General features: G+C 47.5%; 2 protein-coding genes across 2 annotated transcripts; both read left to right on the forward strand.

Annotated features, from left to right (window-relative positions):
* Window positions 1-15,614, forward strand: CNR2 (cannabinoid receptor 2). The gene is made up of 2 exons (XM_039511572.1): window positions 1-198; window positions 13,525-15,614. Exon 2 carries the CDS (start codon window positions 13,594-13,596, stop codon window positions 14,659-14,661), a length of 1,068 nt encoding a protein of 355 aa, XP_039367506.1. The 5' UTR covers window positions 1-198; window positions 13,525-13,593; the 3' UTR covers window positions 14,662-15,614.
* Window positions 15,615-20,761: 5,147 nt separating this feature from the next.
* FUCA1 (alpha-L-fucosidase 1) lies at window positions 20,762-27,612 on the forward strand. The gene is made up of 8 exons (XM_039511869.1): window positions 20,762-21,145; window positions 22,506-22,640; window positions 23,197-23,334; window positions 23,866-23,971; window positions 24,419-24,619; window positions 24,813-25,003; window positions 25,821-25,920; window positions 26,585-27,612. The coding sequence occupies exons 1-8, from the start codon at window positions 20,790-20,792 to the stop codon at window positions 26,723-26,725; spliced, it is 1,368 nt and encodes a 455-aa protein (XP_039367803.1). The 5' UTR covers window positions 20,762-20,789; the 3' UTR covers window positions 26,726-27,612.
* The last annotated feature ends 33 nt before the right edge of the window (window positions 27,613-27,645 follow it).

Genomic DNA, 27,645 nt, shown 5'->3' on the forward strand with positions numbered 1-27,645 from the left:
ATATGAAGAAGAGTGAGAGACTGGGGAAAGGACTAACACAGACTTCTACCCAGGGGAATAATAAGCAGAGCCAGTGCAGGAGTCAGAATAGGGGAGAACGCAGCAGTCACCAGTGCACAGCTGTACAAGAAACACTGACAGTTGGAAGGCTGCGAAGTCCCTAAGGCATCTCCCGCCTTGACACCCAAGCAAAAACAGGTGAGTAGATTTCATTCACTAACCCAAAGGTATATCTTTCATGCAAGGTTCTTTTTTTTCCCCTCCTTCCCACAATAAAGTATGCCACGCCTTAAAGCAGTGGTTCTCAAACTTTTGTCCTGGTGATCCCTTTCACACAGCAAGCCCCTGAGTGCAACCCCCTTAATAAATTAAAAACACTTTAAAATATACTTAACACCATTATAAATGCTGGAGGCAAAGCAGGGTTTGGGGGTGGAGGCTGGCAGCTCGCGACTCCCCATGTAATAACCTCGTGACCCCCTGAGGGGTCCCAACCTCCAGTTTGAGAACCCCTGTCTTAAAGTTCAGTGGTGTAGATACACACACAAGCTCTGGCACAATTTTGCTGAGGGTTCAAAGAGGTGCATTATCATTTGGGGAGAGGGCAGAATTCACCTTAGATTGTTTGATGGGCTCCTTTTCCTGTGTTATTTCAGACACACTGCAATGGAAAGTAACACTTGGGGTGGGAGAACTGATGTTTATGTGGAATGCTTTCTTAATGAGAGCATTAAAGGTAGCTCTTCAAACTGCAGAGTTTACACTGGCTTGTTTTCCTCTTGTCTTATGAAGAATTACTTTAGAAACCTCAGAGTTGTTGCCAGATGTCACCTATCCAGTTAGAAGCACCGAGTATGGTGTATGTTTGAATAGCTCTCGGAAGTGAAAAAGTACTCCACAAAGGCTAAGGTTTATTATACTTCAGTATGTGTAGATTGTTGTGTAATAACAGAAGCGTTACTTTGCAACGCTTTATTGCTGTATTTCCATTTGCAATGCTGTTCTTATACCTAAATGGGACCTGAGCTTTTCTGTAAATCCGGCACTCCAGGGTCTGAAGTCAATGGGGAAACTCCAAATGACTTCAGCAGAGAAGGGTGGCTTAAGGCAGCTTGTCCCACAAGCTTCAAGGAGGTAGCCAACTAGGTAATTCAACACCCTGCTGTACGCTGCCTCCATCAGTTCCTCTTCTGTATATCAACTACCTCCTTCCCAGCACCCATAGCACAGAGATCATATCTCAGCAATACTGATGGGAAGATCAGTGTGTGCTGGACGACATTAGACAGATTTCCCCCCCACACACACACATACTAAAAACATGCTACAGTTTGGCACTTTACCAAATGAAACATTTTATAATAGCACTTTGCCCTTCTAGTGCCGTAACACTGAATATTTCATGTTAGACTCACTGCCTCTCTGTGATTTCGGTGGTGATATCTCCTTTCTACCAAAAAGGTAAATGAATCACAGGCAAGAGTACAGCAAATGACTTGCCCAAACTCATACGGCGAGTAATATAACCCATTCCTTTTGACTCATCACACCGTTTCGTCAACTGCAAGACCATCTTTCGGCTTGTTAATACAAATCTGATTGCAAGTTCTTTTCCTGGAAGCTCCCATTGTTCTGTAGGCTCCTCACAAAATAAGTAGTGAAACTGTCGTCCTAGTAGAAGTCATTTTTCAGTTGATTTAGAAACATTTGGAGACTGGTGCCTGTATTGTGAGTCCATCACAAAGGTCCTGCGGCCTTAATTTTGCTTTTCTGATACGCAATACGACTTCCATTCTCTGGATCAGGGGTCCCCAACGCAATACAATACTGGGCTCTGGGATCCAACCATACTTTAGCTTGTGTGGATTCGAGGTTCCAGAGGAATCAGTGTTGCCAAACAATATTAAGGCATTGATAGTTATAGCTGCATTGGAGGCTGAGAGGGTCTCCCTAAGGGGATGTGAGTTGAGTGAGACTCCTCCTACACAGATGATTAAGCGATTGCTTAAGGGAGCCAGCCACAGAGATATTAATGGGGAAAAAATTATTTCTCAAACAGAAACTTCTAGGGGGGAAAAATCACCCACATTCGCTGACTGGCTCCTTCCTTGCATATGGATTGCCTTTTCCTTTTATCATAGGCCTCTGACTGCTTTCCATATGAGATTGAAATTTCTCACCCTTACCTGTAACACCCAGCACAGCTTTTCCTACCTAGGTTCTAGTCCCAGCTCTGCCATTCCCTTGCCTCAGTTTCCCCATCTAACGTCTGAATTTTTCCACCTGTGTAAAGTGCTTCGAGATCCACCAGTGAAAACTCTATATCGGTAATAATAATAATTAATGTAATTACATCTCCTCTGTAATTGACCCCTTCCTCTAGGATCCGCCAAGTCATTTCCCTTTGCCTATTCCAGGGGTGGCCAAACTTACCAACCCTGCAAGCCATATACAACAATCTTCAGAAGTTCGAGAGCCAGGGAACACCTGCTGGAGCTTCAGCTGCGTGGGAGGCATCTGCTGGGGCTCGGGACTTTCGCCCTGCTCCAGCTGATGTTCTCAGACCTGGCAGGCACACCCCCTGGGGCTGAAGCCCCAAGAATCCCTCCCTGCTGGGGAGAAGCCAGAGGGGATGTGTGGCGCCATCTGTCCCCCCAATTTTTGGCAGGGTTTGAAGGCCCCGCTTGGTCACATGGTGCCACCGGGCCCCCTCTCTGCATGGCAGCTGCTGGAGCCGGCCAGCTGGGAGCTGCGGCCCTGGGGAGGGGCAGCAGCAAACAGCTGGGAGCTGCAGGGAGAGCTGCTGCTTTTGCTGCTGCCTCTCTTTGCGGAGCCCCCCTTCCCTGCAGCTCCCAGCTGCTTGCCGCTGCGTCTCCAGGTGGCGCTAATGCCGGGGAGCTGCAGGGAGGGGCCGCTGAGGGTAAGAGGGGGTGTGTGACTCAAGCAGTTGGGGGGATCAAACCCTTAAATTGTGCCCCCCAACTCTCAGCAGGCACCAGTCGTCTCTGGCAGATGCCCCTTGCCCCATCACCCCGCCGCAGGGTGGAAGCCTTGAGCTCCCCCTGCTCCCAGTCCAGTAAGCAGAGAATGGAGGGGAAGTGGTGGTCTCTGTGAGCTGCACTTTAACTGTAAAATAGCTGCGTGATGTGGCTCATGAGCCGCAGTTTGGCCACCCCTGGCCTATTCCCTATTCTCCTTCTTCCCATAGTGTCCCTGTGCCTTTGCATGCACCGTTGAACACTTGCTGTGTCTGTGCACCTTCCACGAGACCTACCCATGGCCTGTGGCACTGTTTCAGCAGTGACTGTGCTCACAGAAACCTGGGATGCAACGAAGAACGCTGAGCGATTATCTTGTTTGTGAAAGGGCCTCAGTCCAGCTTTTTCAACTGGCAAAGTCTGATTTCCTGTCTCTGAAGATGCCTTTTGCAGCCAATAAGAGGGGACACATTCGTCTTGTGGAATGAACGATATGTACCCCATTCTGGTGATTGTGCAAAATGTCCTGCACGGGCTGATTTGTGATAAGGGTTGACTTCTGTATTCAGAACGTTTGAAGATAATGCTCCGGCCCCTGTTCCTTCAGAGACTTACCCACTTATTTAACTTGATGCATGGGAACATTCCTGTTGACGTGCTTAAACCTGAACACGTGCATAGTGCATAAGACTTTGCGGGGTCAGGCCCTTCCCTTTCACCTGCATCGGTCTGTCTCTCGGCACAGTGCTCAGCGGCACTGATGCTTTCCCCAGAATTTTACTGGGCCCATGTGATATAGCTATTTCCTTTACCCGTTTTTCAGGAACAGGTTCCTTTCTAGTTCTGCGTGGGGGCTGTTGAGGAAATCTAATGCAGCTCAGAGCTCCAAGGGTGATAGGTTAAGGCTAACTTGGCACCCAAGCCTGCCACTTTGGACCTCATTGGGAGTTTTGCCATTGATCTCAATGAGGGATCAAGAATCAAGCCCCAGTGTTTGTAGGGTGAATATTTCTGGACATGTGCTGAGGCAGGGAAGTAATGGCCCTCAGCTGTAGGAACCTCTGCTAGGGAGGATCAGCACTTATCTGTTTTACATCAGGCCTTTATTAAAGCTACTGTTCTCCTGTAGCTCCAGCTCACCGCCTCAATTTGTTACTAGCTTCTTGGGGTTATTTTATAGCCAGGATAGTCCTGAAACACGGAGTTCAGATCTGGGCCCAACTTCCCCAGACTATGGAGGGTGTTCAGATCTGGGGGCTTCGTTCTGGGTCCATCTCTGCGTTGTAACTTTAGCTAATCCCAAAACGTCACAGGCTTTATTCTTCCTGTTCTGCTTCTGTGAACATTTGGAGCCAAATCCTGAGTCCCCGACTCACGTTCCATGCAGGATGAAATCCACCTCCCTGTAGAGATGTCCCATATAAGCCCTCCTGGACTGTGTATAGGCCTTGTGCTGGGTCTCTGCTCAGAGTGAATTTCACCCTTAGTCCTTTCTCAGGCAAAACTCCCTTTGTTCTCATGGAGAGCCCAGAATGGCAAGGAACTTCCAACCATGCCTGGACCCCACATGGCCTGACCATCCCTTCACCATGCAGAGATGTGCAAGGAGGTCCCACAAAGCTGGGCTCCGTCCAGGGTAGCATACGCTCTCCACAGCCTGCTGCCCTCCCAGGCAGCAGGAACATGCTGGTTCTGCTGTGTCAGGAACCCTCTGTTGGCCCTACGGTATTTATGGGCTTCAGTTACTCACTGAACAAATCTCTGTCTACTGTATTATCTTCTTGTGCGTCTGACCATCCAGTTGTCCCTCCTTCCACACTCTTCGTTTAGCCAACATATTCTTATTTGGCTGTTTTACTCTTTCTTTATACTTTGGTCTATCTGGCCCCCTAATCACCTGGGTTACTCTCCTCAGCCACATCCCTTCTGCACCTCTGCACTTGACAGCTATATGCTGTGGGCCTTATTCAATATCCCTTGAAATCAACAGATTGTTCTTTTAATAGACATTGGATCAGGCCCAATATAAGACTGAGTTGGATGGACGACACCTAATAGCACGGTGTGTCCTGCAATCAAAGCAATTGCAGCGTTTAGTGTGACAGGGGAGGCAGGGGTGAAAGAAACAAGGGTAATTCATCTGGGGATGGAAACTGCAAATCACCCATCAGTGCTGAAGTCTTTGTGCGGAAAGGTCTTCGAGACCTTTTCCATTGTTTTCCATCCTCCCCCTGTTTGCTACCTACGGGTGCTGTAGTCATCTAACCGAAAAGGTCATTGAGGGAGATTGCATGGTCGTCAGGCACAAATACCTGAGACCTCCAGCAAAATACCACAGATACAAACACTGCTGAGGTCCTCTCACTCTGTGCAGCATTCCCCCACCCCCCTCACTTTCAACCACCATCAGCCCTGTTTGTATCTGTGGTATTTTGCTAGGTGTTGCAATGGTTCTTGTCTCTCCTGTGGCTTAAACTCTTTGGACATTTCCTCTTTTCAAATAATATTTTGGGTGGGTAGGGCCTGGGGATTTTTAACCACGCGTGAGAAAGATGCAGCCAGTGCTTTCAACTTGAAAACATTTTCCGCTAACAGCTGAAACTCCAGTGTTCAGGGCTGGGATTCAGGATGGCCGATGCACTGGGGTTCAGGGATGCAACCATCGATGGGGTGCTATAGTGATGGTGATTATTGCCTTCTGAAGGCCTGTCCACAAGGATCTGGAGTGAAGCCCACCAACTCACTGTACTTAGACTGACAGACACACGCATCTGATGGTCTATGCCTATGCACAATAGATAACAGCTTTTGGTCACTACCAACATGTATTGGATGTGGTGACCTTGAGGCGAAAGGCTCCATCTCTCTCCCTCCCTCCCTCGGAACCACCCATCTCCTAAACCCCTTTCAGCTACTGTTGGATAATCCCTCAAGCAAGCTGGAGAATGCTCTTTCCATGGGCAGTTAACAGTTTTTCTTCCTCTCAGAGGATTTGGTCACAGCCAGCCAGGACAGTGGCTTTGTAGACTAGATGATCACAATGGTCCATGCTGACTTTAAAGTCTATGAGTATTTCTCTTGATTGTCTTCCTGGAGATGTGATCACTGAGCGAGATGGAGATAACAGATCACTTAGTGATAGAAGTGGCTGTTTGAAAGTGTGAAGACATTTTACTCTCTCTCTTCCTCTCGCTCAGAAACAAGCCACCAGAGAGAAGAAAGGGAAGTCCCTAAGGCCCAGAGTCTCAAAAGAAGAAGTGGATTTGCTCACGTTTCCTGTTTTTGAGAGCATGCATCTTGTGCTAGAAACATTAGCCACCTTTTGGGCTGGTTAATAAAGTCCAGCCATGGTCCAGCATTTTGGTGTGGCCCATTATGAAGAATCATAGAAGTGCAGCACTGGAAAACATCTGATTTCAATCTCGCCCAAAGTTCAAGGCTGCCCAGATTTAGGTTTGGGGGGCCAGATCCTGTAAGTGGGCATCATCTCATTAATCTCAATGGAGCTACCCTGATTAACTACAGCTAGGGATCGGGCCCATAGTTCCCGTGTCCCTTTTCCAACCGGAGATATGAGAGGCCTCCTGTGGGTTTGGTGCTTCGCTCCTCTCCTGCATTGTAGCCTCTTTGTCCCTAGAAGAGGCATGCACAGCAGATTTACCTGTCTACAACATTCATCCAGAGACATTTTCAAATGGTCCTGTCTCTAGCACGGCCCTTTAAAATGCCCCCTGCAGCTCCAGGCAGAAATTTAAAATTCTCTCTCAGCTGCTCACAGCCAGCTCCAGGGGTTCTGAGGTCTCCCCAGGAAATAGATTTTACAGCCCGTTTGATATTAACATCAGACTGCTTTCTGCCCACAAGTTCCTAATGTGTCAGCTACATCGTGAATAAGCGGCTCTCTGCGAGCGTGGTGCCAGCTGAACTGGCTTCCTGTCTCTTACCACATTAAAACCATGCAGTACCATTGACCTATATTGCCGTTGTCCCCATTGCATCTCAGCTCTCCTTTCCCCCTTGTCCCCCTGTAATCGTTTGATCCCATATGTTGGCCTGGTTATTGGGATGTTTTCTGTAGGACTGTTGTGGTCTAACTGGCTAGATATATGTCTGTAAAGACAGGTGGGAGGACAGCCACCTCGCAGCAAACACGTAGCAGCTGTTAAGGGGCAATGCCTGAACGATTCGCTTTGATTCTGCCTTTGTCTCCAGTCAACCTCCTGGAAAAGGCCCAGGAATGCAGGAGAACAAAGAACCATAGAGAGGGTTGTAGCGGGGTGAACAGAGGGCTGGGGCTGGGCACGGGAGTAAAACCCCGGCTGATTGGGGGAAGCGGCTGCAGCTGACGCCACACCCCAAACTAAGCAACTGGGCCTTATAAGAAGGCCAGGGAAGCCAGAGGGAAGGAGTCTCTCTCTGACTTGAGAGGCAGACAGGCCTGGCTGCTGGGGAACTCACCCAGGGGACCTACAGGGAGGCAGGGCTAGGGAAAGGCCTTAGGAGCTGGGAAGCCCTAGGCCAGCAACTCCTCAGGCTGCAGGGCCTAGTTCTAGGCCTCCTAGGTATTGAGCAGCTGGAGGGTGGGTAAAGGCAGCCAGTCCAACCCCCTTGTTGCCTGTGATGATCGGCTGATACACTGCAGACTGCCCTAGGGGGTGGGGGCTAAAGGGAGATTGACAGTAGCGACGACTGAGGTGACGGGGGGCGTTCCCCTGGGGTGGGGAAACCCAGTCAGACTGTGGGGTACTGCAGGAGGCAGAACCCTGAGATAAGGGCACCAGGGTCCTGGGAGAGACACGGGAGCCAACGGCACGCGGCTCACCGGCCTGCAGAGGGTGCTCCTGGGTCAAAGAGCTAATTCCCGAGGACGACCAGCAGGAGGCGCCGCAGGGGTGAGTCTATGCGGTGCTACAGGGTTTATAGAGGAACACGCTCTGAGAGGGAGAAACCGGAGGGACGAGACTCATAAAAGAGCCTGCTGGGGGTGTCTGCAGAAGCTAGGCCTGCCTAGGTCATCATCAGGGGGTAGCAGGACTGTGGTGTAGCCTGTCTGTTTTAAAATGCTATTTATTTTCTACTGCTTTATTCCAGCTGCTAAAGAAATCATACTGTGATTTTTAAGAAAGCCGTGTGGTCCCTGTACATCACAGGTCACAGGCTCCTGAAGGGAAGAACTGCAGGGGTCTGTACTCAGATCTGCAGCATAAGAACAGTTGATCCACAGGGTGCTGTGTCCCAGGGCTGGGTTTAAGAGCGGGAGAATCATGGAGTTCCACCCCGAGCAGCAGTGGCATTAAGCACCTGCAATCTAGACAACAGCACTTCCCAAGACAGCAAGAACTCAGTTGCTTGTCCCTAGAAATAGACAGATTGAGAGAAAGCCAAAATGACACGCACACCCTGCCCAGTGCAATGGCGTGGGGATGCAGACCCACCCTGCCTGGCGTGATGGTGTGACAGCGCTGGTATGGGCACAGGAATTGAGCTTGGTGGACCAGCACCACCCCTGGCCCTGAGATAGGTACAGGCACCAGGTTGAATACCTCAAGAGAGGCACTCAGAGAGACCAAAGGGGGAGAGAGATGTAACAAGTCCTGTGACTGTGACACCCCCTAGCTCCCTGCCTTCTTCCCAACCCTCTTCCCTTCCTCGTCCATCCTCAGCTTCCCTCCTTCATTCATGCTGTCCCGAGAACTGGAACCATCTCTCTCGCCCTGTCTGTCAAGCATCCTCAGCTGCTTCCTTCAAATCTCTGCATAAACCCCTTTTCACACCTCCTCCTCACGCTGGAGGAAACAGGACAATTAACCCCCAATCATGGGGAGCTGGTGAGAAATCCAGCTGTTTGCTTCATAAGAGGGAAAGAACTCCTCAAAGGCTCTCCATGGGTTCTGGGAGTGGAAGGGACCAGGGAGCTGCAGGCTCCAGATGTGACTGAACTCACAAGCTTTGTTTCTAGGAAATACCTCCACCCAGCAAAGGAGGAGCATTGGCAGTTTCCTTGTAACTTAGTCTGCCTTACACAAGAGACTTTCATCCTTGGAGTGCTGTCTGTCTCTCGACTCACACACACATGTGCGCACACTCGGCGAACTCCCTTCCCCACACTCCTGTAGTGGTTTTCAAAGAGTACATTCAGTGCTAGTGTAAAAAGCTGGATTAACAACCCTGCAAACCGAAGTCCTGGATTTCCAAAGCAAGGTCCAGCTTGGGCTGTGGCATAGTGAGCTTCCCCCATACCTGTAAGATCAGGGATGGAATCAAAATATCTGCTGCTAGTCGTGATGAGGGCATTCCAGCCCCTTAGCTTCCTGCAGGTGTTTGCTGATCTTAGACACACCTGCTCTGGAACCGGAAGGCTCCGTATTCCATTAAATCTCTCAATAACACTGTCCTAAACCCTATCCTACTCAGAAGTGGTGCTGTTGAGACTCATTGGACCCCAATCCTGTGCTGTAACTGATCCCCAGGGGTTCAGGAATCACTAGAGATTCACCATCTACCTGTGCTGATCACATGTTGGGATTGGAGCCATTTTGTGGTACTGCATCCAGCTGTGGAAAGTTACGGTTCTTTCTCTGTTTTGTGACCAATATACTTGCCTGGGTTAGATGTTAAAATGTGTTTAAGGGCTTTGATTTGTGTGGCATTCTGATGGCCAAGGATGAAATCAACTGAACAGAAAATCTGAAGCGTCTATAATTCATCTTCAGCACGAGGGATTGAAGGGAAAGATACAATTTCAGTATGGTTGAGATTTACAGAACCATAACAGATCAAATAAACTGTCTCTCTTTCATAAGCATGCTGAGATCTACTGATGAAAAGTGCTAGATAAGAGCTAGGTATTAATCATCATCATAATGGAAATGTCCTTAATGAAGATTAAATATTTCAATCTGTGCCTTGTTTTCCCAATGGATTAAGTCCCAGGAACTGGAATGGCACTTTCTAATTTTCCGGCAGGAATGTTGAAAACAGGCTACTTTAGGAAGAAATGTAAATCCCAGGTCCTAATCACTTGCTGTTATTAAAGATCTCAGAGAACTTGTGAAAAGTTGCTGTGTGCTCCTGGGATGTAACCACATTCCAATGTAGGTCATTGTTCATAGATTCCGAAGCCAGAAGGAACCACTGTGATCATCTAGTCTGATCTCCTGGATAACCCAGGCCGGAGAATGTCCCCGAAATGATTACTAGAGCACCTCTTCTAAAGGAAAATCCAATCTTAATTTAAAAATTGACACTGATAGAGAATCCACCACAACCATTGTTAAATAGTTCCAGTGGTTATTTACTCTGACTGTAAAAAATGTACTCCTTATTTCCAGTCTGAATGCGTCTAGCTTTGACTTCCAGCCATTGGATCGTGTTAGACCTTTCTCTGCTAGATTGAAACGACCATTATTAAATATTTGTTCCCTGTGTAAGTACTTATAGACTATGATCAACTCACCCTTTAATCTTTTTGTTAAGCTAAATAGATTGAGCTCCTTGAGTCTATTACTATAAAGCAGGTTTTTCTACTCCTTTAATCATTCTCATGGCTCTTCTCTGAACCCTCTCCAATTCATCAACAGCCTTCTTGAACTGAGGGCACTAGATCTGGACACAGTATTCCAGCAGCAGTCGCACCAGTACCAAATACAGAAGTAAAATATCTCTCCACTCCTACTTGAGATTCTCCTGTTTATGCATCCAAAGATCGCATTTGCTCTTTTGGCCGCAGCATCACACTGGGTGCTCATATTCATTGGATTATCCATCATGACCCCCACATCTTTTCAGAGTCACTGCTTCTCAAAATAGAGTCCCATTGTATAAGCAGGGCTTGCATTCTTTGTTCCTAGACACATACATTTACATTTAACTGTATTAAACCGCACATTGCTTGCTTGCACCCAGTGTACCAAGTGATCCAGTTTGCTCTAATTCAGTAACTGTCCTCTTCATTTATTTACCATTCCCCCATGTTTTGTGTTATCTGCAAACTTGATCAGTGATGAGTTTGTTTTCTTCCAGGTTGCTGATAAAAATGAATAGCGTAGAGCCAAGAACAGATCCCAGTGGGACTCCCCTGGAAACACACTCAGTTGATGATTCCCCATTTACAATGACATTTTGAGACCAATAAGTTAGCTGCTTTTTAATCCATGTGATGTGTGCCATGTTAATTTTATGACAGGTTTCAGAGGGGTGGCCATGTTAGTCTGTATTAGCAAAAACAATGAGGACTCCTTGTGGTATTGCATGTGCTGTATAATTTATACCTGCCTACTGTATTTTCCACTCCATGCATCTGATGAAGTGGGTTTTAGCCCACGAAAGCTTATGCCCAAATACATTTGTTAGTCTCTAAGGTGCCACAAGGACTCTTTGTTGTTTTTGTTAATTTTATAGCACTCTAGTTTTTAATCAAAGTGTCACGTGGTACCATGTCAAATGCCTTACAAAAATCTAAGTACATTACATCAATGCTATTACCTTTATCAACCAAACTTGCAATTTTATCCAAAAATATCAGGTTAATTTTACTGGATCTATTTTTCCATAATGATCTGCATTAATTAAATTACCTTCCTTTAATTCTTTATTAATCAAGCCTTATATCAGTGTACAATCTACCCCCCCTAAATTCCCCTTGCAGTTTCACTTAGGGCTTGTCTACACTGGCACTTTACGGTGCTGCAACTTTCTCTCTCAGGGGTGTGAAAAAACACCCTACTGAGCACTGCAAGTTTCAGCGCTGTAAAGTGTCAGTGTAGACAATGCACCAGCATGGTAGCACAGCAACCTTGTGGAGGTGGTTTTTTTAGAGCACTGGGAGAGCTCTCTCCCAGCGCTATGCCACAACTACACAAGCCACGGTAAAGCGCTTTAATGATGCCAGTGGAAACATGCCGTTAGATAAGTTATTCTTCCCTACCTGTCCTAAAGTGTGTAGTGCTGCTAAATAGCTGCAACATTCCACCCCTGCAGTGTCTGCATTCCAATGGCAGAAGAAGTGAATCTTGTGAGCACGTGAGACAGAACTTTCACAGGATCTGTATCTAGACTGTGGAACTCACTGCCACAAGAGAGAAGAATGACCACAGATCTAACCACTTTCAGAACCAAGGGACCTGATCCAAAACCCACTGAAGTCAATAGAAAGTAATTACTTCAGTGGCTTTGGATCAGGCCCTAAATGCAAAACTCATGGCTTTGACTTACCTGTCCCTCAATAAATTCTTCACTCACACTCACTTGCACTACACAACTAACACGCAAAATAACCCATTCACCAACTATTTTTCCTACCACCTGGGAAGTAAGAAAAAGCAATGATTTCTAGTTTTAGATACTTGGGAAGTAGTCAGATATTAGGGTGATGAAGCAATATAAGTCTCACAATAGTTGATGTTTTTTATAAAGCCCAGCTCCTGGAGTCATGCTATTACATGACAATACCAGCTGTTGTATTTTTTTATTTTTTTAAGTAATTGTTCAGCCTTCATGATCGTACAGAAAAGCTTCAAAATGTGACCTGTGTGCAACCCTAAAGGCTCAAAAACCAGAAGGCAAATCAGAAGAACCGCAAACTTATTTTTACAAATCTCATGATTTTGTTGGAGTCCTGACTCATGAGTTTTGAATGCTCGTAAGTGGCAATACTCTGTATTTCACACCATATAGCCTTCAGCAGTGGTTCTTAACCAGGGCTACGTGTACCCCTGGGGGTACCCGAAGGTCTTCCAGGGGGTACATCAACTCATCTAGATCAGAGTGTCTCAACCTGGGAGTTGCAATCTCAGGGGGGTTGCAGGATGGATTTGGGTGGGGGGTTGCAAGTGCAGTGCTGGCATTAGGGGGTGTCAAGCAGGGAAACTGCCTGGGGCCTCATGCCACAGGGGACCCCACAAAGCTAAATTACATGCTTCAGCCCTGGGCAGCAGGGCTCAGGCTTCAGGGGTACAGTAGTCTGGAATGGTTGAGAACCACTGGCCTACAGTATAATATGTATAGTGATCTGTCAAACAGGAAGCTTTGTAATTGCTGACCCCTTGTGGTGACTACAATGGAATCCAGGGCATTTCTGCTGAGACTAACAACAAAGAGCTGACAAATCACCTACTCTTGTCACACAGAGACCATCAGGGGGTAATAGCTCTGGATCTCTAGCGACTTGGGACCAAGTCTGGCTCATTGTAATTTCATGGGTCATCCCAATAAAGTCAGTGGAACTAGTCACCTTAGTAAGAGCAGCAGGATTTGAACTGACAGCTTAGATATACCATCCCCTATGTCTGTCCCCCTGCCACTACCCTCGGCCATCCAGTCCCACCCAGAGTTACACAACTCTTTGGACAGAGAACCTAGAAATATTTATCGCTGGTCTCTTTTCTCCTTTGTATGGTCTCAAATCCTTTGAAAGGGAGTTGGGGTGGGGTGGGGTGGGGTGGGGTGGGGGGGTATTCTCTGACTGTTTCATGTCCCTTTAGCTGTGTGTGTTGTTTTTTGTGCTGGGTACAAATGTAACTTTTTCCCCTCTACATCTTTTTTTCAGAGCAGCATCTGAAGGCTCACCAAGGAAACCCCTGCTCTTTGGAAAGCTTTTTGGTCCTGGATAATCATAATGAAGAAATGTCAGATGGCCAATTGCAGCATGGACCTGGAATGTTACCAGGTCCTCAGCAGCCACACTCAGAAAACAGGCATAACTGTGCTGTGCTCCATTGTTGGGATCCTGTGTGTTTTGGAAAACTCTTTGGTGTTGTATCTGATATTTGCTTCCCCTAAGATCAGGAAAAAGCCTTCCTACCTCTTGATCAGCAGCCTGGCCTTAGCAGATGTCCTGGCCAGCGTTGTATTTGTCTGCAGCTTTCTTGATTTCCATGTCCTCAACAGCACTGATTCCTCTAAAGAGATCTTCTTGCTGAAGCTTGGAGGGGTCAACACATCCTTCACCGCGTCCTTGGGCAGCTTGCTGATGATGGCATTTGACCGCTATGTCTGTATCCATCGGCCATCGGAATACAAGGTCATCGTGACGAGGAAAAGGGTTGTGGTGGCTATGGCTGTGATGTGGATAGCTACCATGATTACTGCCTTCCTACCTCTAATGGGGTGGAACTGCTGCAAGGTAAACTCAGTGGGGTGGAACTGCTCTGAGCTGTTTCCCTTTGTTGATAACAAGTATCTGTCAAGCTGGATCTGCCTAGTAATGATTCTACTGCTGTGTATAGTGTACGCCTATGTCCGGGTGCTGTGGAAGGCCCATAAGCACACAGTGTACATGGAGAAACGCCAAACCCAGGCTGGGCAGCGGAATGCAAAGATGAGGATGGACATCACGCTCGCCAAAACATTAGTGATGGTCCTGGCCATTGTCATGACATGCTGGTCCCCAGTGCTGGCTCTCATGACGTACAGCCTCTTCGTCAGCCTGAATGATAACATCAGAAAGGTGTTCGCCTTCTGCAGCACCCTCTGCCTGGTGAACTCCATGGTGAATCCCATTGTCTACGCCCTACGAAGCAGGGAGCTGCGCTCCTCTTTGAGGAACACTAGCTCGCGGTTCAGGAAGAAGGTGAGCATCTCAGAGAGCATCCCGGAAGCAGACAGCATTCAGAAATCCTCACAGATAGAAACCATCTGTTACGACACTGTGTGCAACACGGACATGAATCTGCTGAAAGTCTGACTTTTGACGCGGGAAAAATATGACAGTTATTTGGATTGTTTCTTTGAAAAGGAAGAAAATCTAAAGCTGCTTTTCTTTGTAGCTCCTGGGAGGATTCATGACTGAATGCCTTGCCTGGGAAATGAAGCCATTTGGCTGTAATGGTATTATGAAACGTTTGCAGATCACACCCTCCCTGTGCCTGGGACTTTACTTAGTGAGTAAAAGACATGAGGCCAGATTTGTAATGGTATTTAGGCACCTAACTCCCATTGATTTCCAAGGGAATTAGCTGTCTAAGTATCTTTAAAAATCTGGGCTGCTGGTCCCTGTCCTCTAAAGGCACCCAACCAAAGGAAGACTGGACCAACTCTCCCATACGAATAGTACTTGCAGGATGGAGCCTTCAGTGGGTCTTATGCCCAGATACTCAAAGGTATTTAGGCTCCTGACTTCCACTGAAATCAGTTGGTGCCTAAGTAGCTTTGAGGAACTGGGCAGTCTGAGAGCCTCAGTGTTTCGGAGTTTGATTGTATTGCCAGGAACATTTACAGCCAAGTATGGCTCCAAAGGAAACGTATGAATGTGGTTTACTTCTCATCCAACTAAGGAGGCACATTTATCCCTAGTATAATTTCACTGACTTCACCGGGACTACACCAAAGAAGAATTGAGCCCTTTGGCTGGAATTATCGAGCAGCTGTTATAAGAAGTTGCTGTATTGTTTTGTCCAGAAATGCAGTATGTGCTGAAGATGTTTTAGACTCTAGGCAGGCAAGTGCTGGATATTTGTGCCTAGGAAATAAGACATTCCAGAAGTATCTTTTGCAGAACATGTCAACTGGACACAGACAAAATAACACAAGCACCAGTCAGTACATGGGGCCAAGGGCATGTCATAAAGCAGGGGTTGGCAACCTTTCCGAAGTGTTGTGCCGAGTCTTCATTTATTCACTCTGATTTAAGGTTCCGCGTGCCAGTCATACATTTTAACATTTTAGAAGGTCTCTTTCTAGAAGTCTATAATATATAACTAAACTATTGTTGTATGTAAAGTAAATAAGGTTTTTAAAATGTTTAAGAAGCTTCATTTAAAATTAAATTAAAATGCAGAGCCCCCCGGCCTGGTGGCCAGGACCCAGGCAGTGTGAGTGCCACTGAAAATCAGCTCTTGTGCCAAAGGCAGCACACGTGCCATAGGTTGCCTATCCCTGTCATAAAGACTTGCACCTACTTTACTCCAGTGCTGAATATGCCCCCTTAGGTTCAGCATATTAACATGATTATAACATCGGTCTCCCAACTCCTGACAAACGTGAGAGAACGTTTGAAACTTAGCAAAGCACACTCCGGCTGTTAATAATCGACCTCAATCATGCCGGTGGCACGAAAACTTACCTGCAGTAGTATATGTAAATATACCTCTTGTGCTACATACAAACTGCCATGGTAAATCTGTTAGCACATCATTAAATGTCTTATTTATTTTAATAGTTAAACTCTGCACAGAGGAAGAATAAAGAATATTTTCTCTGTGGCTTAGAAACCCTAGAGCAAGGGTGGGCAAATTTTTGGCCTGAGGGCCACATCTGGGTATGGAAATTATATGGCGGGTCATGAATGCTGACAAAATTGGGGGTTGGGGTGTGGGAAGGGATGAGGGTGCTGGCTGGGGGTGTGGGCTCTGGGGTGGGGCAAGACATGAGGAGTTAAGGCTATGGGAGGGGGTTCTGGGCTGGGGCAGGGGTTGGGGTATGAGGCGGGGGGAGGGGAGGGGAGGGGAGGGCAGAGGGCTCCAGCTTGGGGTGCAGGCTCTGGGCTTGGGCTGGGGATGAGGGGTTGGGGGTGCAGGAGGTTGCTCCAGGCTAGGACGGAGGGGTTCGGAGGGCAGGAGGGGGATCAGGGCTGGGGAAGGAGGTTGAGGTGTGGGAGGGGGTCGGGGTGCAGGCTCCGGATGGTGCTCACTTCATGCAGCGCCCAGAAGCAGCAGCATGTCCTCTCTCCGGCTCCTATGTGGAGGCACGGCCAGGCGATTCTACATGCTGCCCTGTCCACAGGCACCAACCTGTTGGTGTCCCTAGGCCTAAGTGAACCAAAGTTGTGACTCTAGGCCTGAGTAAACCAAAGTTCTTCCATGCTGTGAACTTTAACCAGCCTAAAATGCTAATAAACAGCAAGCAAAATGTGTAACTGTCAGCTGTCTTAGCTTGCAGCTGCAGTACAGCTCGAAACAGCAAAAAGCAGCCGTAAGACGAGGAAGAAGGGGGAGGAAAGTCTGCATGCGTCTGGGCTGTGAAGGCCATAAATAAACATGCAAATAAAAACAGTTCTAACAAGCTACATTATAGTGTTAAGTGTAACTGTTGCAAGGGGGAGGGAGGAAGGGGGAAAAACAAGGGGGGTATAAATGCTGGGACCCCGCCTGCGTGCGGGTATGCAGGATTTAAAATTGCTTTTTCTCCCTTGCACCTTATTTGAGCTCAAATAAACTTGGTTTGCTTCTCCACCCTGGTGTGTTAATTAGTGCAACGCACACCGGGCAACGAACCCCACTGTTGCCCCTCCTCGGGCCCTTTGGGCCGGCAACAAACCCTTCAGCTCCCATTGGTCACAGTTCCAGGCCAATGGGAGCTGCGGGGGCAGTGTGCAGGGCTAACAAGGGGGGGGGGGGGGGGAGCTGGTACAAATTACCGGGACCCGGCAGTCCGGAAGGGGGCCTGGCTTCCGGGGCTTCGTCAGCCCTGTTTAGCCAGTCCGCCCTTGCTGTGGGGCCCGAAAATTTTTTTTCACCGGGGCCCGAACCCGCTCTCGGCGGCCCTGGCAGTGTGCAAAGCCCCCTGGCTGCCCCTACATGTAGGAGAAGGGGACATGCCACTGCTTCTGGGACCCATGTGGAGTGGGGCAAGCCCTGATCCCGCTCCCCGGCTGGAGTGCTGGAGTGGGGCAAGCCCTGGATCCTACTGCCTGGTGGGAGCTAGAGGGCCGGATTAAAACATCTGGAGGGCTGGATGCGGCCCCCGGGCAGTCGTTTGCCCACTCCTGCCCTAGAGTAACTAAGGAGTTATATGCACTGTTGTCGTAGGTCTATGCTGTTTGCTACCAGTGGCTGCTATGATAGAAATAAGGATGCCTTTGCAAAATTGTGACATTGCACTCTATAGGATTTTATGAAAGTATGCTGATGAGTGTGAATATAATGTAACTAAAATATGCTTCATGCAAAAGGTCTCTTGTAAGGTATCATTACAAATCTTATAATCTACTGAGTGTGGTCATCCTGTTTGTATAAATGTACCACTCTTGTATCTGAAACTAGAAATATGAACTATAACTCTGAGGGCCTATTGTAATTATGCAAAGTGTGGGCCATTAATGGTGGTTTGGAATTTTGATGGCTCCCATCAGCCAGGACAATTGACTGCAGATGGCTCTGTTTTACTTGTAAGTCTTCCTGTACACGCATGTGCTGGCAAGTGGGTAATAAAGTCATACAGTGATGTGATCATGTCACCTGAACTGGAATCCATCTTTAAGCTGGTGCTTCTCCATTGAGAAGGAGGGGGTGGGAACCCAGAGAGGGACAAAGGATTCCTGCCTTATGTAAAAGATATATGCGTGGGTGGAACAGAACAAAAGTGGCAGCCATCATGAGAAATCCCCTAGCTACCACCTGAGCTGAAACAAGGGCTGTACCAGGGGAAAGGATTGTGCCCAGATTAGGAAGGCATCCAGTCTGTGAAAGAAACTTATTGAAACATCTCTGAGGGTGAGCTTTTATCTGTACTCAATTGTATTACTGTATTAGACTCAGATTTGTGTGTTTTGTTTTATTTTACTTGGTAATTCACTTTGCTCTATCTGTTACTACTTTGAACCTACTTTCTGTATGCAATAAAATCACTTTTTACTTATTAATTAATCCAGAGTATGTATTAATACCTGTGTGTGTGTAACCCCCAAGGAGATTACATAGATTCCTGGAGCTCTGTCTGCTGGCAGCTCAGGGAGGAGGAGCCAAGGCAACCTCAGAGTCTGCCCAGCAACCAATAGGGGAGGGGAGATGCCCCTCCCAGGGAGGGGAGGAGAGGGAGAAGCCATTTTGAGGGGAGGCTGGAGCCAGCCAGGGCAAAGGCCAAACTGGCTCTGTGGGGAGCTGGTGAGTCCCAGGCCTGCAAGCAGGGTTCCCCCTGAGAACTGGCCTCTAGGGACCTGACACCAGATCCCCCAGCTGGGTTTTCCTTCCTCACGGATGATTCCCAATTGTTATGTTTGCTGAGTAATTTCCCCAGCCAGGCTGGGTTTGCCTCCAGCTCCCCTGGTGAGACCAGTCCCCACATGGTCAGCGCTGCTAGTCCAGGGCTGATTCCTGCCTGAGGAGGATCCCTGCCAGCGGACAGCAGCCCCTGGAATCGTCCAGCGTCATCCTCAACCCTGAAGATCATTTGTGGAGTTCGTGAGTGCCTTGTCTTTAGTTAGTTAGTCAGGGAATTTGTTTTGGGGACCCTCTACTCCCTGAACTGTGTCCTCAAGCCAGGGAGTGAGGGTTTGAGGATTTTATAATCTACCGCTTATTACACCTGTGGAGGGATTCACCACCTCCTCCCACTTGTGGGTCTTTTGGGCTGTACTGAACCCAGTCAGCCACACTGCTACACCTCTGCAGAGAATTGTATAGGTCATCAAGGGCCCCAGCAAGGTACGCGTACCAACAGGACACTAGTTTTACATTTGTTACATCCAGACACGGGTATTTTAAGTGTGGGCACCGGTGACCCTAAACATAGTGTTTCCCCTATTATGTTGTATTTGTTGCCTGTTTAATATAATTGTTGTGTTGAATATATTTTTATGTGTTGTGTTATCTCTTGGAAGTCTCCAACTATCTGGCAAATAAGTGGGGATTCCTCTGTAGTTAGGATTTTCCGCCCAAGCTGCCCTGGTGACCCTGCCAGGAAGGAGCGAGGGGGGTGGAGGCACCGCCAACTAATTTCATAACCAAAAAAAAAGAACAAAGATTCACCCTACTGAGTGGGTGGCGGGATCCAAAAGAACCCAGACCTGTCCATCAGAACATGTAAGCGGATTGCCATTAAAGGAGGTAATCAGGTGGAGAGGGGCGCTACGTGTGTGTGTGTGGGGGGGCAAACAGCTTTGCATATCTCTCCATCAGTGTTATAGAGGGCGGACAATTTATCTGTTTACCCTGTATAAGCTTTATACAGGCTAAAATGGATTTATTTGGGGTTTGGACCCCATTGGGAGTTGGGCGTCTGAGTGTTAAAGACGGGAACACTTCTCAAGTCGCTTTCAGCTTAGTCTGCAGCTTTGAGGCACGTGGTTCAGACCGTGGGTCTGTGTTGGAGCAGACGGGCGTGTCTAGCTCAACAGGACAGGGTGCTGGAGTCCCAAGCTGGCAGGGAAAGCAGGGGCAGAAGTAGTCTTGGCACGTCGGTTGGCAGTTCCCAAGGGGGTTTCTGTGATCCAACCTGTCACATATGTAATTGCACTACATGTGTTATATGCTGAGTTGTAGCTGTGTTGGTCTCAGGATACTAGTGCGACAAGGTAGGTAAGGTAATATCTTCCATTGGACCAACGTGCTGCTGTGGGCGAAAGAGCCAAGCTTTAGAGCTACACCTCGGGCCGGCCTGTGTCAGACTCAGCTGGCAGGGTGCCAGTGGGTCACCCCTCGGCGTGGTGCAGGAGCTCCTCCCAGCCTTGGACATGGGCCCCCAGCTCCAGGGACCTGCCCTCTCCCTCAGTGCCTGAGCTGTGACAATCCCAGGGGCAGCACGTGCCGCCTGCATCGCCCAGGAACCACGTGGCCATTGCCTCGCTGGCGACGGCTTTTCTCCTCAACATCAGGCGGTCAGTGCCTCTCTAGCAATGGCGTCGCCCTGGCACGTCACGTGGTCAGTGCCTCTCTAGCAATGGCGTCGCCCTGGCACATCACGTGGTCAGTGCCTCTCTAGCAATGGCGTCGGCCTTGCCCGTCACGTGGTCAGTGCCTCTCTAGCAATGGCGTCGGCCCTGCTCATCACGTGGACGGTGCCCGTCACGTGGTCAGTTCCTAGGTCCCTCTGGTCCCCCTTTTGGCCCGTCTCGGCTCCCGTCCCGTGGGCAGGAGGGGCGGGGTCAGGGTGGGGAAGATGGCGGTGCGGGGAGCGGCGCGCTGGCTGCTGCTGCTGGCGGCGCTGGTAGCCGCGGCGGTCTGCGGGCCCCGCTACAGCCCGGACTGGCCCAGCCTGGACGCGAGGCCGCTGCCGGCGTGGTTCGACCAGGCCAAGGTGGGGGTGTTCGTGCACTGGGGGGTGTTCTCGGTGCCGGCCTATGGCTCCGAGTGGTTCTGGTGGCACTGGCGGGGCGAGCGCCGCGCCGACTACGAGCGCTTCGTGCGGGAGCACTTCCCGCCCAACACCACCTACGCCGACTTCGCCGCGCGCTTCACCGCCCGCGACTTCGAGCCGCGCTTCTGGGCCTGGCTCTTCGAGCAGGCCGGCGCCAGGTCAGTCCCGGCGGGAGCTCCTGGGCGGGGCCCCTTGGTCTCTACTGGGGGGTGGGCTGAGACCTGAGAGTGAGGGCCAGGGCCTGGCTAGCTCAGTTGGTAGAGCCTCACCCTCTTAACCCGCGGGTCCAGAGTTCAAATCCCTGGTCAGGTGATAAACTACTCGCTATATCTTAAAAATCTGCCTTTTGGGGGGGGGGGGATAGCTCAGTGGGTTGAGCATTGGCCTGCTAAACCCAGGGTTGTGAGTTCAATCCTTGAAGGGGCCATTTAGGGAACTGGGGTAAAAATCTGTCTGGATTGGGGGTTGGCCCTGCTTTGAGCAGGGGGTTGGACTAGATGACCTTCTGAGGCCCCTTCCAACCCTAATCTTCTCTGATTCTAAGGGGGCACCCTGAGGGGTGGAGCAGGGAGTAACCTGGTGGGGAGGGGAAGGGATGCATGAGGGCAGGGTGGCCCTGGGCTCTGCTGGGGGAGAAAGCTCTAGGGGGGTCCCTTGGGGCAGGAGTGCAGTGGGTGCAGTCACTGGTGACCTTTGTGCACATAAAGCATCTGTAGGGGTCATTGGTCTGCTCCATTCTTGGATGCAGAGCCACTCCAGTGGGCGGAGTGTACATAGGGCAGAACCCAGGTTCCTATAGTGTTTTTCCCTGCTGGGGCTGACTCCTTAATCGTAGCACCCTGAGGATGCATCATTCCCAGGCAAGGAACACATTTGTGGATTTTAAGTCTTGCATTAATTGAAACTAGATGCTAGAGAGAACCAGTTTCTGCTGCCTTCCACCAGAGCAGATGTCAGGTGATTTACTTGAGTAGCTGCTTCCTCTTTTAGCCAATGGACAGTCCCTTTTGGAGAACTTAGTGAGATATGGTTTCTACAAACTTACACAAAGCAAGAATGATTTGGTTTTGCAAAATGTGTCTCAAAACCATTAAGTTCACTGGAACCCGCATGGAAGCACTTGGAAGTGGTGGTTTATCACTCAGTCAGTGGCTTTAAAGTGTCTAACTTTGAACATGGATTTAGTGTTGAAAGATGCCACTCTGACAGCACTGATGTTTTTTATTCTTAGGTTTACTCTTTTGCCCTTAAAAGTTCTCCCTCCATGTTGAGGGTAAGGCATTTGTCTGCATAGGGTATCAATCTGTCACTTTTTATCAGCACTAAAATTCATTTAAAACTAGTAAACTTTCAGGAGAGAACTTGCAAACAGGTACATTTAGAAAAGGAATTGGAGACAGCTCTTGACACCATCATTACCATGTCCTTTGCTTTCCAAGTACCAGTTTTATTCAGAAGATTTGGAGTATCTTAGGTAGGTTCTATTTCTTTCTGAACAAGGGGCTTTGATTTCCACAGGTATGTGGTGCTGACTACAAAGCATCATGAGGGCTTCACAAACTGGGGGTCTCCTGTGTCCTGGAACTGGAATTCTCTGGATACAGGGCCCCATCGAGACCTAGTGGGTGAACTGGGAGAAGCTCTCAGAGAAAGGTAGGTCACTGCCCTTGTACGTACTGTCAAAACTGTTACCCAAAAACTATTTCCAGTTCTTGAATTAGATGCCCATTAGCGACGCCTAGTTCTTTTTTGATAAATTTGTCACTAGGCACACGCCTTTCAACAAAACTGTTCTGCCTCAGGGTAAGAGAACTCTTGTACCCAAATCTCCTGTTGGTTTCCTACAGGATGGCAGTAAGGTCCAGTGAATAGAGCATGGAAATCAGAGTTTGACAACCTGGGCTATATTCCTGACGTTACCACTAACTCACTGTGTGACTTTAGGCAAGTTTCTCAATCTCTGTCTCATATGTGAGGAAAGGAGTGTGATATTTACCCACTTCTAGGAAGTATTTTGAAACCTATGAATAGATATAGCATTCTCTAATGCAGACTCAGCACTGATTACTACAATAGTAGGTTCTTGGGGTTTTTTAAATATTGTAAGTGTCACAAGTGCAGTGAATATGCAGTGAGATTTTTTTTTCAAACTGGTACTTTTTTATTAACCCAACTTTCATCTCTTTCCTTTCTTTGTTTAATATTTAAGGAACATACGCTATGGACTGTACCATTCTCTCTTAGAGTGGTTTAATCCTCTGTATTTATATGACAAAAAAAATGGCTTCAAGACGCAGAATTTTGTCATTTCAAAAACTATGCCAGAGCTTTATGATCTTGTTTTAAGGTAAGAGCTGCAGCCTTTTAGCACCCATGAATATTACTGTATTTCTTTATTTGTTAGGGGGATAAGGATGTGGGGCAGAGGAAGGGAGACACTTTAATATTTGCTATTCCAACCACAAGGCAGATCTCACCTTCCTACAGTAGCAATTTGGGATTTGAGGTGGACTGAGAAGGGGATCACATTATCTATCTGTGCTTGGGAACACTTTTTCCTCAATATTATACTGGCCATTATGCCTGCACAGAGACAATTTGCACTTACCCTCTTTTGTTAGTGCTACACCCCCACTTTGGGAATGAATGATGCTCCCATCCTTTGCAGCTGCAGTGATCTCTCTCATGGGTGTGTGTTCTTGTTCCCTCCACCAGGCACGTTTCCTGGTTATGTCATAATAGGAGAAGCATGTGAAAGCAAAGATAATTGAACTTCATAAGCAAGAATTAAAAACATTGCCTTGTGACAATCTTCTCTTTGGACTGGACCAGAAGTGGGAATGTTAAATGTTACCAGTAACATTTATCTGTCTCCTAGGTATAAACCAGATCTGGTTTGGTCAGATGGTGACTGGGAGGGTCCGGAGACATATTGGAACTCTACCTCTTTCCTTGCCTGGCTTTATAATGATAGTCCTGTCAAGGTACTCGTGGCAGCATTTCCTTCGTGTCTTCTGGCCATTACATAAATATGGAAAATCAGACAGCTTCTAATACTGGCAGAATCTAAGTCAAAACCTCAGGATCAGTCGAAGCATATAAATTGTTGAGGGCATCTAAAGTATTTATGGAGATATACCTATCTCATAGAACTGGAAGGGACCCTGAAAGGTCATAGAGTCCAGCCCCTGGCCTTCACTAGCAGGACCAAGTACTGATTTTGCCCCTGATTCCTAAGTGGCCTCCTCAAGGATTGAACTCAACCCTGGGTTTAGCAGGCCAATGCTCAAACCACTGAGCTATCCAGGAGACTAGTAACCAAAGATCCCAGAACAAAACCCACAAACTTGTTCCTTTGAACCACTGCAGCAGAAGGATTGAGTGTCTATGTCAAAATAGTTTCTACTCTGAACTCTCTCTCATCATTCTAGGATACTGTTGTGGTAAATGACCGTTGGTGCAATAACTGCTCCTGCCATCATGGAGGATACTATAATTGTGCTGATAAATACAAGCCGGGCACCCTGCCACAGCACAAGTGGGAGATGTGCACGTCTATTGATAAAAGATCTTGGGGCTATCGAAGCAACATGCAACTCAATGAGCTCATGGATGAATCAAGTATTATCTCAGTAAGAACATTTTAATATAAATAGAGGGATTGCTGGGGATTAGAGGTTGTCTACTTATCTGGCAAAACAGTAGGACAGGGTGGTGGCTAAAGTAGCTGGGACAATGAGAATAAAGCTTTTTATGCAGGTGTCTTTCTTTCTTAGTCAAGAGGGAAAGTAAAGAGGATTCATGTTACTTTCCTGTCTGTCACAGGAACTAGTGCAGACTGTGAGTTTTGGAGGCAACTATCTTCTCAATGTGGGCCCTACAAAAGAAGGGGTGATTGTTCCAATCTTTCAAGAAAGGCTTCTGTCCCTTGGAAAATGGCTGCGTGTTAACGGGGAGGCAATTTATGCTTCTAAGCCCTGGAGGGTGCAGATGGAGAACACCACAGTCAATGCATGGTAAGGATTACTTTACACAAGACCACTCTGAAAGAGCCACTTATCTCAGGCTGTGATCTCATGAGCAAAGAAGGGTTGAGCTTGCTACTTGGAGAGCCAAAGAAAAATAAACACTAGAAAGACATTGAGTCACGAGTGGCCCTCTACTCTCTGAGTATTGGACTGTTGCCCCATGCTTTAAAAAAAAAAAAAAAAAATCAAAAGTAAAACACTAAAGAGTCCGTGTGTTTCTCCTGAGTAGGAGTGTTTAACCCCATGATTTTGGCTAAAATTCTTGGTTGCATGACTGCATTTTGTCTCCCTAAACTTCTGTGGTTGGCTTGGTGTGGTGGTGTTAACTTCTCAGATTCTTATGTAATGGATCTGTGCACTGTTACCCAGCAACTGCATTTCCTCAGAGGAAGGGATGTACAGTAAGTGTGTAAGGAGACCAGAACACTACAAATCTAACCGGTTTTTAAAGAGAATAATGAAATGACCTACATGAAGCTTCACAAGAGCTTAATCTACCCTGTTGACCACAGCAGCCTAAAGCAAGGCCATGTCACAAGGTGACCTTTGTTTTCAGGGAGTATATGTGGACTTTGTTTAGCTTTCCTCAGTCCCTGCTGACTGGATAAATGTTGGTTCCAAAGTATTGAGGTATGCAAGGAAAGCAGGTGACCTTATGTGGCTGACTTTCCCAATATGACTAGACTGATTGATGGGGGGGAGGCATGTACTTTTTGCTTTACTTCTGACAAAGCCAGATGCTTGTCTGCTTCTGTATTTTGTGGTGATCTACACACCTCTGTACACCATCTTTATATTCCCTCAGGTACACTTCTAAAGGATTAACTGTCTATGCCATCTTTCTGACCTGGCCAGACGGTGGTGTGTTGAAGCTGTCTTCACCTATTCCATCTCCAAGCACACAAGTAAGGAATCTGAAGAGTAGATAATGAGTCTCACAAGTCCATCTCTGGTACATAAAGGCTGAGATGGCCCAAGCTGGATTCCATTAAATATCTGGTGAAAGTACTGTATATGTAAAGTTGTTTCCCCTTACTTCTAGTCTTGGGGCTTCTCTGTCAGGGAGAGGTCATAAAGGAGTTGTGATCCCTCTTTCTGTGTGTTCACCTTGCTTTAAACCACCATTATTCCCTAAGAAACACTGGATAGGGCTTGTTAACCTGCCATAGTACCGCCAGGGACATTTCTTCCACAGAGTTCCCAGCCTCTATTGACTTGATTTGCTGTGAAATTAGCTGAGGCGCCCAAATAGCAGTAGCACCACTCTGACACACAAAAAAAAAATCTATTAAACTGTGCAAATGGCACAGGGAGGGGCTGTGTCATCTCCAAACAATCATTAAAAAGAATCTCCCCAGTGAAGAACCATAGGCAGATGCTGGGCCAAAAATGTGCCTTGTACAGTACTCTGCAGCTCAGTAAACTCTGGCTGGATGGAAAGTAGTTGGGGCTACCTCTACCCCTTGAGTGCCTGGAAGTGCATTGAACTTGCTGGCTGTGATGTATTTAAACAGGAAGTATGTGCATGAAGCAGTAGATGACTGTATTGTTCTTTCCCTCTTTCTTCAGGTGACTATGTTGGGGTTCTCTGAGATGCTGAAGTGGAAGAAGGCCGTAGATAAAGGGTTGCTGATCACTTTACCCTATGTACCTCCGTCTGTTCTCCCAGTGCCGTGTTGCTGGACTCTCAAGCTAGAAGGTGTGGCGTGATAGTGACTTTGAAGAAAAGGAAGGAACTAGATCTTTTTTTTTTGCTTTGATTTGATTTATTTCTTTTGAAGGTGAAGGAATCTTAATAAATTGTTTTTCTTGCTCATCTAAGAGAATACCTTTCTACGCCGCTCTGGCCAAGAAAACAGCTAGGTCAGTTCATCTTGGATGGGAATGAAGGCCTGGCCTATACACAACCTTTCATCTGTCTGAGAGATGTGGCCTTCAGTAGTAATGTTCTGTTGCTGGATTTTGACTGCTGAGTGTAGTCTGACTACTGTGATGAGAGATCCTTAGCGGGGCTTCTTGGCAGATGTTATCACTTCGCCACCTGTAACCATGGCACTGCAGCCTAATAGGCATGACAGTCACATAAGCTGTGTGGGAGTGTGAACAAATTTAGTGTGGGACAGTTACAAAGTTGGTTGAATTAGGATCTGCAGCCAGCAAACACAGACTGTGAATAAATGGGACTTAGTTACTACAGCAATGGGTACATTAGAAATGCTTAAGATTGACAAAATGAGCGATGGTCACCCTGCCAAGAGGGTGCTTACCTGCTAAAGGAGAGATCTCACATTTTTAATTATCAAAATGTTCAAAATATAGCTGTTAACCAAACTATGGAGGGATGAAACTATTTGTTTACTTATGATCAAGGAACGTGCCTTGGACTGGTGTATAAGTCTGCACCATAGAACTAGACAAAATAAAGCAGGAAAAAACATCCACTGCTTTGGGACAGGAGCAGGTCTCCACTGAAACTATCAGCTCAGGAGCACTGAATCTTGAATCTTCTACTGACTGATCTGAATATTTGTCACTTAAAATAGCATAATCTTCTTGAAACTAGTCTTTAATCAAAATGCAATAGCTTAATTTTATTTTCCAGTGTGTGAAATTATCAAACATCCTGTTTC

Source organism: Mauremys reevesii, linkage group 23, assembly GCF_016161935.1.
Source record: "Mauremys reevesii isolate NIE-2019 linkage group 23, ASM1616193v1, whole genome shotgun sequence".
Classification (NCBI taxonomy): domain Eukaryota; kingdom Metazoa; phylum Chordata; order Testudines; family Geoemydidae; genus Mauremys; species Mauremys reevesii.

Excerpts from the sequence above, each read along its gene's own strand:
- CNR2 (XM_039511572.1), top strand. The coding sequence starts at position 13,594 with ATGAAGAAATGTCAGATGGCCAATTGCAGCATGGACCTGGAATGTTAC.
- FUCA1 (XM_039511869.1), top strand. The coding sequence starts at position 20,790 with ATGGCGGTGCGGGGAGCGGCGCGCTGGCTGCTGCTGCTGGCGGCGCTG. Across the intron at positions 22,641-23,196 it reads GGAGAAGCTCTCAGAGAAAG|GAACATACGCTATGGACTGT; the intron begins GTAGGTCACTGC and ends TTAATATTTAAG. Across the intron at positions 25,921-26,584 it reads TTCCATCTCCAAGCACACAA|GTGACTATGTTGGGGTTCTC; the intron begins GTAAGGAATCTG and ends CTCTTTCTTCAG.